The sequence below is a fragment of the Micropterus dolomieu genome, linkage group LG19 (assembly GCF_021292245.1).
Source record: "Micropterus dolomieu isolate WLL.071019.BEF.003 ecotype Adirondacks linkage group LG19, ASM2129224v1, whole genome shotgun sequence".
Taxonomy (NCBI): domain Eukaryota; kingdom Metazoa; phylum Chordata; class Actinopteri; order Centrarchiformes; family Centrarchidae; genus Micropterus; species Micropterus dolomieu.
The window spans coordinates 8,049,747-8,065,183 of record NC_060168.1 but is presented as its reverse complement, the minus strand read 5'-3'; the positions used below and the strand labels follow the sequence as shown (position 1 = coordinate 8,065,183).

General features: G+C 41.8%; 2 protein-coding genes across 3 annotated transcripts in view; one reads left to right on the top strand and one right to left on the bottom strand.

The window, feature by feature from the left end:
- Positions 1–1,435: 1,435 nt before the first annotated feature.
- On the bottom strand, positions 1,436–9,771 carry fam199x (family with sequence similarity 199, X-linked). Of its 2 annotated transcripts, none has more exons than XM_046030373.1 (8): positions 9,625–9,771; positions 8,413–8,591; positions 6,841–7,060; positions 6,464–6,622; positions 5,115–5,276; positions 4,589–4,772; positions 4,280–4,383; positions 1,436–3,893 (listed from the first exon to the last, which is right to left on the bottom strand). In XM_046030373.1, exons 2-8 carry the CDS (start codon positions 8,577–8,579, stop codon positions 3,720–3,722), a joined length of 1,170 nt encoding a protein of 389 aa, XP_045886329.1. In that variant the 5' UTR covers positions 8,580–8,591; positions 9,625–9,771; the 3' UTR covers positions 1,436–3,719. The 2 variants fall into 2 exon arrangements, with proteins under 2 accessions (XP_045886329.1, XP_045886328.1); XM_046030372.1 differs by lacking the exon at positions 9,625–9,771 and adding an exon at positions 9,043–9,161.
- Positions 9,732–15,437, top strand: part of commd5 (COMM domain containing 5) — an 11,484-nt gene continuing 5,778 nt past the window's right edge. Inside the window, exons 1-6 of the mRNA XM_046030374.1 lie at positions 9,732–9,974; positions 10,276–10,436; positions 11,836–11,864; positions 11,971–12,021; positions 12,257–12,352; positions 12,657–12,732. Of these exons, the coding sequence (XP_045886330.1) occupies positions 9,854–9,974; positions 10,276–10,436; positions 11,836–11,864; positions 11,971–12,021; positions 12,257–12,352; positions 12,657–12,732 (534 nt within the window). The 5' untranslated portion in view covers positions 9,732–9,853. The remainder of the gene's footprint in view (positions 9,975–10,275; positions 10,437–11,835; positions 11,865–11,970; positions 12,022–12,256; positions 12,353–12,656; positions 12,733–15,437) is intronic.

The following is a 15,437-nucleotide window of genomic DNA, read 5'->3' as shown; positions in this document are numbered from 1 at the left end:
TGTACTCATTGAGTACTGTATTGATATGCAGTACTGCAATTTGCTAGAGAGAGTAGATTTCTTACCTATTCTCATTTCGGAAAGTCCGGATGATGGATGCTACAGTGTACCTGCTCAGATTTGGCTGTACTCTTTGCCCAGCCTCCCTCATTATTAGACCATGGTTGACCACATGATCAACCAAAGTGGTTCGGCTCTCATCAGAGATTACGGTCCTTGGCCGTCGCCTCACGCTCACGCTGCCGCTGTTTCCAATGTTGGCATCCATTGCTCCATTGAAGAGCTCACCTGTTGCACTTTTATGCTAAAGCTCTGATTGCTAATTGGAAAACTGTGTGACGGGTGTTTGCCCTTGTGATGAGTCAGAGTGCATATTTGAATGGCAGTGTGTTTCTTGTGAAAACAAGATATTTTCTGCATGAAACTTGTGCCAAAAGCAGAGAATTGTGTGTAGTGTTTTGAAAAAAGTGTGTTTTAGAACTGCAATTTGAGTGTAAAGCAGGAATTTGTGCTTATAGTTTAGCAGAATTGGTTCAGGGGGTTGGTGAATGAGTTACATGTTGTGGTCATTGTGTCTCAAGTACCAGAATTTGTGACAATTGAGAAAAACTGTAAACACGCACCACCTACCTCTGTATTGTTGCAGACCATGTACACACTTTCATGGAAAAGTTATTCCCTGATGGCAGTGACCTCTTTCAGCAGGATAATGAGCCCTGCCACAAAGCAAAAATGGTTCAGGAAGGGTTTGAGAAATACAGCAATGATTTCAAGGTGTTAAATCCAAATTCCCCAGATCTCAGTCCAATCGAGCATCTTTGGGATGTGCTGGAAAAACTAGTCCGATCCATGGAGGCTCCTCCACCTCTTACAGGACTTAAAGGATCTGCTGCTAAGGTCTTGGCTAAGGTGCCAGATACCACAGCACACCTTCAGAGGTCTAGTGGAGTCCATGCCTTGATGGGTCACGGCTTTTTTAGCGGCAAAAGGAGGAACTACACAATGTCAGGCAGGCAGTCATAATGTTATGGCTGATTGGTGTACATTCAGGTGATGATGATTTGGAGTTTTACATGCAGCACACGTCAATCCAAGTGAGGCAGGAGAAAGGAAAACTGTTCCCATCAGAAGCACACACTGGGGCTAAACATTCAGCATGGACAGGCACTGAGGCACATCCCAGGAAGGGGGTCCCCTCTTGCATGGTCCTTCCCAAGGTTTCTTCCAAAGACTCCCTTTGAAGAGATTTTGGGACATTGTTCTTGCTAACTTGCGGAGAAATGCCTTTCAGATTCTAACTCCGGTGCAAAGGATTAATCAAGATCCTTAGCAGTGCACTCCGAATTTAAGCTATGACATTATGTGGCTCTGTCTTGTAAATGCGATAAAATAACACTTCCACACTTGAAGAAAATGCCACCATAGACGAGGACAATAGGATGCAACAATGTCAGTTTATTTGTTAAGTTTAAAGTAAATCAGAACTGCACAGTCCTGCCTGAACCACCAACATGAGAGCAGGTAATCAATACACTTTAGCCGGTGATAATACAAGGGACACCTGCAGGCAATACTGCTTCATAGGGCTTTGTAAGGAAGGGGGGCTTGATGGTTAAAATATTTTGACCTCAACAGGCGTAAAAATTCTGACAATGACACTGAGGGAGGTTCACCCTCCAAAAACCATTTGGTTTACACCAAAACCTTTTTAAATCATATTTAATCAGTTCAATATCATTTATATTGGTACCTTAAATACACAAATAACTTTGTTGCATCACACTGGTTTATTTTTTTTTTTCAAAATTCTTATTTTTCAAAATAGATTTTTACTAATTCATAACTACAGAATACTCAAAGCTGCATTTAACATAATTGCTGTAATTAATAACTTTATACATGAGACAGAGACAACAGAGCCAAAACTCAGTACACAAAGCATTAGAAATAACAGGCTTTTTAAGCCAATAACTGTAGTGGTTCATCATTTTACAGCTGACAAGTCATGGGAAAGTGTTTCTTACAAGGTAGACACAAAACAATTTTCTCAGGTTGCTTCTAGCAAAAAGATAAAACGGCATGGTAACTCCAAAAGCTGTGGTGAGCTGTTTAACAAAATTAACACACTTCTGCTGAGTTAATGGCTCAATGTTAGATGCGCATTTTTAAGAAACCAGCTCAAGTTTAGCGCTGAAGCCAAACCAGCCATACAGTACGTGGACAGACACAATGTGATCTGTCAAAACTTTACCAACGCTCAAATGCTTCAAAACTTAAGATGGTGATCAAATCATTCAAAAGTGTGAACGGAGGTAAAAGATGGAATATACAGTAGGAGGGCTGGCAGAGAAACTAAGAGGACTTCACAAAGTCAGAGTTCAAAAGATGTCTGAGACGATGACCAAACTCAAGTACTTAACAAAACAGCTAAATGCTTCAAAATAAGACTCAAAATATACAAAGAACCAGTGGCAAATGACAACACAAAGATAACCAATTAGTGTCTGTGTTTTTATATTTATATATATATATATGGGAAAATGTTATATCAAATCTTTATCACCAAGGAAAACCTTAAAGCAAGCAGTAAATATGCTGTTATTTATCATTTATTTACAACACTGTAGCTATTTTTCTATGCAAACAATGATGCAAGTTGGTAGTTATCGGACCTCACAGGGACTGTGGGTGACGATTTAAACATGCACAGTTTCAGTGCTCCCTCTAAGCCTTAAGAGTGAAATGGGACCACAACACTCAGCAGATAGAAAGACAGACCAGCTCACTTCCTTTCACTTCAGTTTCCACTCCACGAACCTCCTAACCTCAGATGCTAGTTTCGGAGGATGCTCTTCAGCAATATAAATAATTTCCCCCTTAAAATAATCTAATCTTTAACTCTAAATCCAGCTTCAAGCATTCGCCATTTAGAGAAATTGCTTAACCAATGAGAGATTTCAATCGCACGATTTTGTGCCGTTTTCCCCGCACGTGTCCCTATGAGGGTACTCATATTTATATAATGCTGTACATTACCTACAGCAGTTTAAACTAGAGCTGCAGATGAACAGAGTTTGGCCGATGGCAGATAGAGCCCTGTAGAGGATGGATGGATGTGTAGGCAGATGGGTGAAAACCACCACCAAAATTAGCCAAAAGACTTTCAAATTGCATATAGTTGCTCATGTATTATTATGGAAAAATAAAACTTGTTCTCATCCCCTGGTTTTCCACAGAGCAGCATCTGCATAATGTGGACAAACTCTGCTTCTCTTGCCTGAACTTTCCTTCTGCCAGTGGTGGCTGTATTAGTAGCAGTGGATATAAGCTGTTAGAGCATCTTTAAGCAATCCTCTATTAATGAAATAACTGTCATTAATAGTGTATTTTCATGTGCATCTACGAGCCTTCTAGGTTCAGCATTAGTGCTGGCTATAAGCAGGCTAAACTGAGGTCAGAATCAAAGCGTTACCAGTATTACTGCTGTAGCTAGCTTAGCAGTGATTGCAGCAGCTATCAGTTTTAGCACTAGCGGTACTATACTAGTATTAGCAAGCAAAATGTCAAGCTACTACAAGCTATTACTGCATTACGAGCGTGTTTGCCTACTCAAAGCGAATGCATGCAGAGATCTGGATTAGCGTGGTCTATAATCTCTACGGTAGTGGCTGGGCGGTGAGAGAGCAGGCATAGAGGGAGCACTGATTGATTCACTGGTGTCACATCAGTATGTCCAGGTCGTCACTGTGGTCGTCCTCCTCCGTCACTCGCAGCGACAGCACCTCCTCGTTCAGAAACAGTCCACTCAGACGCTCCTTGCGGGCCTGTCGCTGCTCCTTCAGCTGCCGCTTCCGGAGGGCTTTTTGCTGAAGCTTACGCTGCTTTGAGCGTTTCTGAAAGACAGCGTGGCGAGAGACAAAGAGGTTAAAGATGAGTTGAGGATCAAGGCAACCAGCAGTCTCAAAGGCAATGGTGAGGTAAAACAAATGGCTGCTTAAAAAACAAGGTGCACAGGACTTTTAAAAAAAACCATTTGTGGTAACAATAATGCAACAAATATATGAATTAGATATAAACTAGAATGAATTAGTTAAAAGTAAAGATAACATATGTGTATGAGTAGGGATGTAGAAATAGGGTCCAGGAACAAATGTGCTCTAAGTTCAAAGGTTTAAAACTGAGGCTGCAAAAAATGCCCTTCCCCTCGGGATTGTGACTGTGTAAACAGATTTAACATTAATAAAACCTGCCCACCTACACCCACGTTCATATTTCTTACTTTAGAGTCTCGTATACGTTCTGCAGCACTGGAAAGGTTTCCATCACTGTGAGCTCTGCTAATGTTGGCAACACTGCTTCCACTACAGGCTGATGCCGTACCACCTGGAATACAAGGAAATGTAAACAGTTAATTGCCAAAAATAATTTACACTGAGCTAAAAATTGAACCAAGTATTTCAACAATAAAAGTGCTTTTCTGTCATTTTACAATCAAGACAACTGAGCCGACGTTGTCCCCATCGCTGGATCCTCTGCTGGTGGCACTGTTACGGCTACTAAACTGCTAGCCAACCAGGTAGCACCTTACCCGCTATGGAGTTGGAGGCTGTAGAGCCAGTGGAGGAGCTGGAGGAGCTGACCATGCTCGCGTTACTGCTGCTGGCTCCGCTCACACCGCCGGTGCTGGCACTGCTGTGGCTGCTCCTCTTCCAGCTCTCTCTGGTGCTGCTGGCCCGCTGCCTGGGGCTGTGCTCTCTGATGTAGTTACGCACCTGATGACATCACATAGGTCAAAAACTTTACTTCCACATGCTGCATAACTCTGGGTTCCATATACAACAATAACCAACAGCTGACCCAAATAAGAAAATAAATATATCCTTCCATTATCCATTCCTTGAAAGTTGGTTAAGTTATTTTAATTTATATGAACTAATTAACAAGCACATGCATAAACATAGTGGCTCTAGATAACCAAAACACAGGTTATAGGTATACAATGGATTACAATAGAACAGACTTTGATGCGAGTGATATAACTCTTAACTTGGTAATGGGCTGCACACGCAGTTGACTTGTATGTTAAAGCAGAGAGCTTCAGCGTTGCCACCCACCTGTTTGAGCTTCTCGTCGGTGAGACAGTTGAGTTCTATGATGAATTCACTGTCGGTGGGAGAGATCTGAGCACAGGGGTCGATGATCTTGATGATGTCCAGCTGCTCTCTCAGGCCCATCTCTGTGCTGACCTTGCGACTCAGGTACTCAATGTACTCCACCTGGACGTGGAAACACAGACATGTAGTTTTGAGTTTTGTCCAGGCATCTCTGCCTCCACTGATGGTTAAAATTTTAAACCAGCACAAAACTGACAATTACCAACACAAGATAAGATAAGCCATTGCTGGAAAGCTAATAAACAATAACTCCATAATTTTTCCCATTTGAATACAACTCTGACAGAACCCCGTTCCTGAGGGCAGTCATGTCACTCATGCTTGTCACATCTGTTTGCTAGAGATACAGCTTGTCGGTACAGTCAGTAACGTAGCAGATCAAAAGGTAAGTTGTTTTGATCCACTCCTGAAAACCCTGTTAAAGTTCCTGCATTAAGCAGTAATTACAAACCCTACACTTCCTGTATCTTTAAATTAAAATGTCAGTGGAAAGAAAACCCTTCATTTCAAGGCTTTTATTGTAAAATATTTGCAGGAATGTGTTGTGGAAAACTCCCCGATGCATGGCATTAAAATGCATCTCATATCCAAATAGTATCTAGATTTGATTTTAACCCAATTACATTTACACCTGGTATTAATGTGCGTCTGTCTTGCTCTGTCCAGCTCAAACAACCAAAGCTCACATCCTCCTCTCGTTTGCGCAAATCCAAAAAACTAAAGACTGTATAATAACTGACTACCTGAACAGTCTATCCACCGTGATTTGTTTTCCTCTGTGGATTATACGCCCATGTTTTCCTCTCTCTTCAGCGGTGCGCTGATATTTCAGCTCAGTCGTAAAGTGAAACTTTAGTTCTGAATGTGATCGTTTCCTTGCAACCTTTCTTCATGATGTGCGCTCCTTTCTGTTTTTTTTGTTGTTGTTTACAAATGGATAACTTTATTACACTAAAACCATTGCACAACAAAACAGTACAATTTGGACACGAGACGCTTTGTTCCCTGTTAAAAGGGATTTTGGGGAGTTTTCGAGGGTCTAACGACAGACGTTGTTGTATCCTGTAGATTGTGAAGCCCCTTGAGGCAAATTTGTGACTTGTGACATCGGGCTCTATAAATAAAATTAAGTTGATAATGGTTACCTGACACTGACGTAAACGTAAATTTAGCTAAACAGATATCATGAACTAGTAGCTGAGTCAGAAAGCCCGTCAGTTTCACTGCTGTTAATTCTGAGCACTCTGACAGCACAGAGAGGTCCAGAAACGTGTGTTGGCTTTGTTTACTTGTTCATCGTTGGTCATGGCACTCCACGGCAATTCATCCAGGTTGCGATGAGGGTGGGACTTAGGCTTCCTCTTGGAAAACAGACAGGGTGAACTTGGCACGCTCGGGATGATGTCAGAAAGGACATCACTGCCACTGGCGATGTCACTTCCTGGCAACTGGGAGGACAGTAGTAACAAAGACAATGAGGGGCAGAGAAAACAACAAGGGAGGACAGATTATTTGGACAAACTAGCCTGGTAATGACAGTAACATCCACATCCCTTGTGTTTGATGCAAACAAATAATACAACTAGGTTCTCGTGACTTCCATCCTAGAACACCCAAGCTGAAATCAGCAGTTCTAGGTTAGATAACTGGCCAACTGACAACCAACCTGCCACTCAAACTCGCTGTCGGACCAGTCCCAATAGGTGCTGATAGAGGAGGAGACGTCACTGCAAACGCTGCCCTCTGGAAACAAGTCCAGAGATGTTAGTTCTTGGTCATCCAGAAGGGAGTAACAGTCGTCCTGATCCCCCACAGACACAGAGGAGAAGAGCTCCTCGCTGCACTCTGAGCTGGCTACACTGGTCCCACAGGAAGTCAGGTTCCACCTGGGGAATCAACGTATGTTCAATGAGATATGTCTGAAAATTATTCATATCATTTACAAAGTTGAGACAAAGTTGTGAGCACACAGGAAAATGATTTACATTTCAACTATGGGGTTTTTCCATTTAGAGACTGGTATTCTGCTTTCTCGCGTTTTCTAAAGACAGCTATTTTCAGTTCCAGTGCCATCTGACAATATAACAATTATACACAGTTTCAGGCTGTAAATGTAACTTTCCACACACTGTTACCCTTGTTATTGTGAAGAGAAGTATGATGGGATTTTTGGTTTATCTGGAAGTCTTTTTTTATCTTATTTATTTATATTTGATCAGCAAAGGTGTTACTACCGGCCTTGTGCTGTAGATCTGGATGTGAGACAATACAAACAAACATGGTGTGAAATGCATCAATACTAGTGCCCTGCCACAGTTGTAAACATTCTTTACCAGCACCTGTCATCCAGGACATATGCAACTTTACAAGCACATTAACAAGTACATTAACAGTTGTCAACAGCTGTGTGGTGGTGAATGCCACCAACAGCTGCAATGGCACATCCTCCAACAGCTGGTGGTAGGTCCAGCTCTTGCGAACCCCCACCAGTCCCGTGTTTAAACAGGTGTTGATAAGCAGGCAGTCAATTTCACAAGCTACAGCTACGTATTTCAGAGATAGAAGCAGAACAGCAGAAGAGGGAACATGCCCAAGAAGTTCTGCCAAGTGAGGGAGGATCGGATGGGGGGAGAGATAGCGGCGAGCATGGGTGCATAAGTCTGTGTGTGCGAGAGAGAGAGAGCGCGCGCCCTCTGTTTAGGCCCTATTTATTCTCATAGTGTAGGCTAACTGTGAAAAGTGACCATTATCAAAACGTTTTTAACTTTGTTATGGCTAGGCTAGCAGGCCCAAGTCCAAGACTAAGGAAGGAAGGAGTAACATAAAAGAGAAATATTTATTGTGGGGTTAAAGGGATCGGATATTGAGCAAGGGAAGAGCGAGGAAGATTGTAAATAGATGTGTGCTGAACCAGGTTGGTGGCTGCTGTGCAGAGCAGGGAAAACAGTAACTGAGAGTCCAGAGTGAGAGTCTCTGATCTGAGCAGGCCTAGAGCAGGATCCGGGAATAGTTTAAAAGTGCTTAAAGTGTTTAAAGTGCTGCCACACAGCTGAGGACTTCATTTTGTTTTCTCTTTGATGTGAACTGGAGCGTTACATTCACTGCTGTGTGCGGAGGTCAGGCGCATGGAAAAAAAACCCCTCAACATTCGAATCTCACAACAGAGAAAACTGAATGATCCAATATTAGGGTCCAGCCCTACTATGAACACACACATGCACGCATGCACTCTACTTGCCTGTTGCTGTGGAAGCGGTGTAGAGGATCTGTTCTGTGACAAGATGAGAGTTGACAGCCAAAGTCACTGACGTCCAGGGTTCCCACATCACTGAGGTTGGTTCTTTGGGAAAGGAGAGGGAAAGGCTCCTCCGGGGCCAAAAACTTCTCATACAGAGATTCAGACATGGCTAAATATACCTGACACAGAAACAGAGGTGAAGATGAGACAAACACAACATGGCATCTTTCAATACAGCTACAGTCGCAAAATTACCACCAAACTGAAGGAACACATGATACATCCTCAAAAAAAAGCTCTACAAAATGTAGCATGTATTGAATGCTATGTATTGGACTCCACATTGGGTTGTACAGGTGTTAATTTAATTACTTTTTATTGTACATAAAATTATTGATGTCTGGACAACAGAAACACTAGTGAAAATTACAAAACAAACAAATACGCAATAGTTTTGTGGGTCTTTTATCCTACTAAAGGTTTCCATATTCACCATTAATACATCAACAATGTGTTGGTAATACGAATCAAATATATATGGTATATAATTTGTCCGTCATTATATCATTTACAGATATAATGACGAGAAGAGAAAAGAAAAGATTGAGATCGTGGCACACAGTCACTCACCAAAGCAAAACTTTCTTTAATCCACAGTGACATTCCTCGGACTCTTACATTTTCCTAATCGCTTGGGTCGTTGGTGAAAACATTCGTGACGTTAGTGGGCAAAGCTAGTTAAGCAACCTACTGATAATGGTGTTTTCATTTATGGATTTATCACCTACGAAGGATGTTTAAGAAGCTGGTAGTGTTAACGTTAATTGTTGACACTAACGTTAGATGTCCTCCACGTTAAGCATCCAACTCCCGTAATTGTTTTTCTTGAAAACAGACTGAGATGCGTTACTGTATATATACAGTCGCAAGAAAAAAGGCTAGGTAAAATAAGTCCAGCATTAAAAAGAAGTAGCTATAGCTGTATTAGTTTGGGAACACAGTGTCGTCTCTGGAAAAGGCGACAGCCCGTGATTGGAACACAACACAAGCTAACATCGTTAGCTGGTTGCTAATGCTCCAAATGTCCACGTAGTGTTTACCAAGCTACAAAATAACACCTAACTGATATTTTTCCCACAGTAACAAATCTCAACGGGTTACAAACCTGGCAGCGTTGGCAAATTAAGACGCTACATACATTGAAATACCAACCTTGTATCGTTCAAAGAATGATCATTTCTGCCACCTCCATTTGCAAATCCTTTCTTTCCTACGGATAAACTAAGCTGTTCCCGCGAGACTACAGGGAGCAAGCGAGGCGAGCGTCATGTGACATAAAGGCGGAAGCTAAACAAAGTAGCATAAAATCCAGGACAGACGGTTCCAAATATTTTTCGTCATTTGTTATCTGTGCGTACAGCATATTAGTACATGGTGAGTCATGTCTTCAAGCCATGCAAAGGAGTCCAGCTTTTTGGGAGGCAGGATACCACCAGAAATCGAGTCAATGTCGAAAAACCTGAAGGATGTGGACCAAGAGTTGTTCAGAAAAATACTGAAAGGTAAATAGGTTACTAGTTAATTGTCTGCGAGGTGATATGGCTGTTAATATCTCTAAAACAGACCCGTTCACCAGTCTGTATCTCACCAATATCTATTTAAATGCATGGCTCAAGCCACTGACATGCGTTTATTTTAATGAAACATTTGGGCAGCAACCACATTTTACTGTGAGGTTTTGATATAAGAGGACAGCTCAAATAACTTGTGACCTCCCAATGCAGCCAGTGAGACTCTGAACAGGCACACTTGAAGCCATTAAATAACTTAGTTAAATGTGGCTGTGAATTATTCCCTGTCCAGCGGTGGTCAGTGCCCTGGAGGGGAAGGACTGCAGAGAGGTGATGAAGACGATAGCAGAGAGCAGCACCATCCCCCAGGAGAGGCTCAGTCACATCGTCGCTGGGATGTACAGATTGCTGTCTGAGGCCACCCGCATCCCCACAGCATCACTTAAACAGGAGGTAAGCTGGTGCTAAACACTAGAAAATCCCTCTGTGTCTGTGTGTTGATACTCAAAAAAGTGCCAAAATTATTTGTACTCAAACATGTTATTGTGCCTACTAAAAGAACACTTGAATATTGGCCTTTTTCACAGAAGTCAATTTGACATGTCACTGTAGGAAAAAGCATAGGTGTAAATAAAAACAATTAAAGATTGCTGAATTCTATTTAGGCCTACCTGCTTCACTTTCAGGGTTCTGGTATCTGTCTGCCTGAAATCATCATTCTCTGTTTACTATGTAGTTCTCTAAATGTATCCTTTACCGTTTTGTCTGTCCAAATTCGAGTGTGTATTTTTGTACTATATGTTGTCCTAAAAGTTCCCGCGGTGAACAGGGAAATGTAGTGTCCATGCCATGTACACAACTTCATGATAACAACCCTGAAATGTGCTACATTTTTATAGATACAACATTTACTGTTGTGCAACTATACACCTGTCAGAAATGATGAAAAATTATATTTGAAAAGTGTCCAAAATATCAATTTACTAAAGAGCGAACCATTGCATGTCTCTTTTATATGGAGTAGTGCTTGAGTGAACAAATGCAGGGTTTTCTGTGTGTCTAGGGTTTCTTTGGACACGGCTCTGGTATTGTGCATGCTGGCTCTCTGTCAAACTGCCATGGTTTAATGGAACACTTGAATAGAAGAACATCGTTAATGTTAGACAGGCTAGCAGATATCAGTGTTCTTTGTGAATCTTAAAAGGTTGAGTCCTACAAGAATGTTTACACACAAACTCACTGGCTCCACAGATTAGAGTACAACTCATGGATAGTGATAGATTCCAATATGACGAAGCATTGTAGTCTAAACATCAGATAGATTAGTTGTTCTAGGTTAAGGCCAGCTAAAGATGACCTAATAGAGAAACCTACAGGCACTAGGGGGAAGACAGAAACGTAAAAGGGACCAAAAGACGTTACCCTTCAGTTTTGGTGTTGGCATTTGACGTGTTCACATGTTGTGTTCTGGCACTGTGTCTCCTCGGCCAGGCTCAATAAACCATGCTATGTTAAGTCTTCATCAGTCTCCGAAACTTCTTCACACCTGAACCTGGTTCACAATATTTCTTCAACACAAAGCAGTAAAGTATGTTAATTATTTTGTATGCTAATTGCAAATCAGTATATTATAACAATAAGTGTGTATATATAGTATACATTGTGTAGTATGCAGTATGAAATTAGGACCCTGCTAAAATGTCTCCTTTATGTTTGGTTTGTTAAAGGCCTCTTCTCACTGTGGATATCTAGAGCAACAAATGCTAATTGCCTTCTCTTCCTTAGCATGGAGTCACACGTTTTTGTTCTCATATAACATAATACATAAAGTTTTGTTTGTGCTCCTGTTTAGGCCTTCAAAGAAGATCTCCGAGAACTGAGGCAAGGGCCATCATTTTATCGCATTGTCAATGTCAATGTCACTGCTTATAGACAACTCAATTTCAACCTCAAATTCTGAACTGGTTGTGTTTGTTTTGTCATTTAGGATACCTGAAGACTTCATCACAGATTTCTCCAGTGTGGTTTTTGGTAGTCGGTATGTTGAATTTACAGCCTTTAAATTTATACCTTTTTATACATGTAATCTCTGTTTTTGTGTCTTCTCTTGAATGCACAGAGCTCCCTTTACCATAAATAAATACATGCCCTCTTTATGATGTAAACTAAACTTGTTTGGACAGTGTTGTGGTTGGCTTTCATCACCACAGGACGATGACAGTTCTCTGGGATGTGTCCATCATGCTGCATCACGCCTCTCTTTGTATTTGCAGACGGGCAGCTTTAGAGGCAGCCACCTCCCAGAATGATCCTCACCTCCCCAAAGTAGAAGCCTTTAAATGGAGAGTGGATGTTACTATTTCTACAAGGTAATGTACCAAGGGAGAAAAGATGCCTTTTTCAACCTGTAACCAGCTAATAGAAGCTTTTCTGTTGTTTGGTATGTCTTTCCTGGAGAAAAACATCGCTATTACAGAATGTGAGGTGTTTTAAAGTCTCTCTTTGTTTGTAATTAAACACAAGAAGTGGAAGTGGGTAGTTGGACTAAGGGACCTGCTAAAGAAAAGTCCATCAAAGAAAATCAAAGAAAAAGATGTGATAATGTTAAACACATTCTTTAAAGAAATGTTTCCAACTTAGTGTATTGAAGTCTGTTGTTTTGTGTGTCCACAGCTCTTTAGCCAGGGCCCTGCAGCCTTCAGTTCTGATGCAGATGAAACTATCAGACGGGAGCTTTCACCGCTTTGAGGTACTTAAACAATGAACTTGTCCAATGTGCCTAAATCCTTTATGTAAAAATCATAGAAAGGACAGTGGTGGGCATCACAGTTTTTGTTAGCCTGTCAGCATTTTTACTGAAGCAGTTATGGTAGTTCTTCTTGGAGTAAAGTGTCATGTTGAAGGGAACATCACACATCAATGATTGCTCGATATTTTTGTACCAGAATTTGTTTGTTCTCTGCGAACAAATTCAGAACTGCCTCAGACCATGCGTATCCACAAATGATGAAGGCCCAGCTATCTTTGAAAATGTAAACTCACCTTTTTAACTATACGGATAGCATGTTAAACATGCATTCATTAAAAAGGCTTTAATAGAAAACAACATTTAAAACCATTAATTTACTAATGTACTGGCCAAATGTTTCAAATAACTATGTAGATGACATTCTTTCATCCTCATCAATAATTGTCATAATTGAAATGGGGCGCGCGCTTTAGTGTTGAGCCCTGACCAAGTGTTTCTGATACCTTCAGTATTGTTTCTTTGTTCATATCAGTATCTGCGTTGTTTATCTTGTTACACATATTGTATAACAAAACATTTGGATTTTGCATTTCAAAGCAAAAAATAGCACAGATACTCACTGTGTTATCTCTTGGCAAAGTAGCCTTTTTTTCAGAATCAGAAAGAGCCAAGTTGTCTTTTACACATACAAGGAATCTGCTTTGGTGATGAGGTGCTACACGCAGGCAAACATACAGTTGACATAAATAAATGTAGAAATATATAAATATGGATTAGACAATGCAAGTTATATAAGAATAATAAGAGAATAGAGAAAAATAATACAACTATTTGCAGAGGAAAGACGTGTTGCAACGGAAGAGTATTGTGTTCATAAATATAAATTGACAATATAAAAATGTATAACAACAAAGATTAACAATTAACAACAAATATGTGCAGTGTGCCAGGTTTGTGCGTAATATGAAATTAAATATTATTTATGTATTATTATGTATTTATGTAATATGTGCAGAGACAGTTGTTGTATTATTTTTAAAGGGGGGAGCGTCAGTGAGGGACCCGGGTCTTGTTGATGAGGCTAGCTGCAGATGGAAAGAAGCTGCTTTTGTGGCGAGAGGTTTTGGTACTGATGGACTGCAGCCTCCTGGCAGTGGCAGCAGCGTACCAGATAGTGATGGAGGAGGTGAGGATGGACTCAATGATGGCGGTGTAGAAGTGCACCATCATTGTCTTTGGCAGGCTGAACTTCTTCAGCTGCCGCAGGAAGTACATCCTCTGCTGGGCCTTCTTGCTGAGGGAGGTGATGTTCATCTCCCACTTGAGGTCCTGGGAGATGATGGTGCCCAGGAAGCACAGTCCACAGTAGCGACTGGGGTGTCACACAGGATGATGGGAGAGGGTGGGGCTGTGCTCTTCCTGAAGTCCACAACCATCTCCACTGTCTTCAGAGCGTTTGGTGTCGTCCGCAAACTTCAGGAGCTTTACAGACTGGTGACTGGAGGTGCAGCTGTTAGTGTACAAGGAGGGGAGGGGGGGGGGTAAACGCAGCCTTGAGGGGATCCGGTGCTGATTGTCCTGGAATCAGAGACATGTTTTCTTTCACATGCTGTTTCCTGTCCATCAGGATGTCAGTGATCCACCTGCAGGTGGAGTCAGGCACGTTTAGCTGAGAGAGCTTGTCCTGCAGCAGGGCTGGGATGATGGTGTTAAAAGCAGAGCTGAAATCCACAAACAGGATCCTGGCGTAGGTTCTTGGGGAGTCCAGATGCTGGAGGATGTAGTAAAGGGCCATGTTTACTGCATCATCTACAGACCTGTTGGCTCTGTAGGCGAACTGCTGGGGGTCCAGGAGTGGGTCTGTGATTTTAGGTGGGACAACACAAGGCGCTCAAAGGACTTCATAACCACAGAGGTCATGGCGACGGGTCTGTAGTAGTTTAGTCCTGTGGTCCTTGGTTTTTTGGGGGCAGGGATGATGGTGGAGGCGTTGAAGCAGGCTGGCACATGGCAAGTCTCCAGTGAGGTGTTAAAAATGTCTGTGAACACCGGAGACAGCTGATCAGCACAGTGCTTCAGGGTGGATGGGGAGACAGAGTCCGGCCCAGGTGCTTTGCGGGGTTTCTGCCTCCTGAAAAGACCGTTTACTTCCCTCTCTGTGCTGGAGAGAGGGGAGGGGGTGGAGCTGGTCAGCTCTGAGGAGGGGAGGGAGGAAGTGGTGGAGTGGGGCTGAATCTGAGCGGAGGAGTCACGGGGGATGGTGTCCGATTGACTCTCAAAGCGGCAGTAGAACTGGTTCAGCTCATTTGCCAGGCGAGGGTCGTTGATGGAGTGGAGGGCTTTGGGTTCATAGTTGGTGATCTTTTTAAAAAAAATAATTCTAGAAATGTCTTTTACAGCCTGAACCTCTGACTGTTCATACAAACCTATTCGTTCAAATTACAGTAGAAAAGACTCATTCCTCAATTTACAACTGTGACTAAACACAGGATTGTAGTTTTACTGTGTCAACAATAGCAACCTTGCTGCCTGCATGACCCAAAAACCATTTATAAATTATTTCTATCTTCTATCTTAACTTATATTATAAGCATACAAATAAGCTTATGTGAAGTAATTGCCTTAAGTGATAATTGATTCAGAAAGCTCATAATACAAATAGTGAGCAGACAAAGAAACTGGAGAGCAAATGGAATCTAATCTTT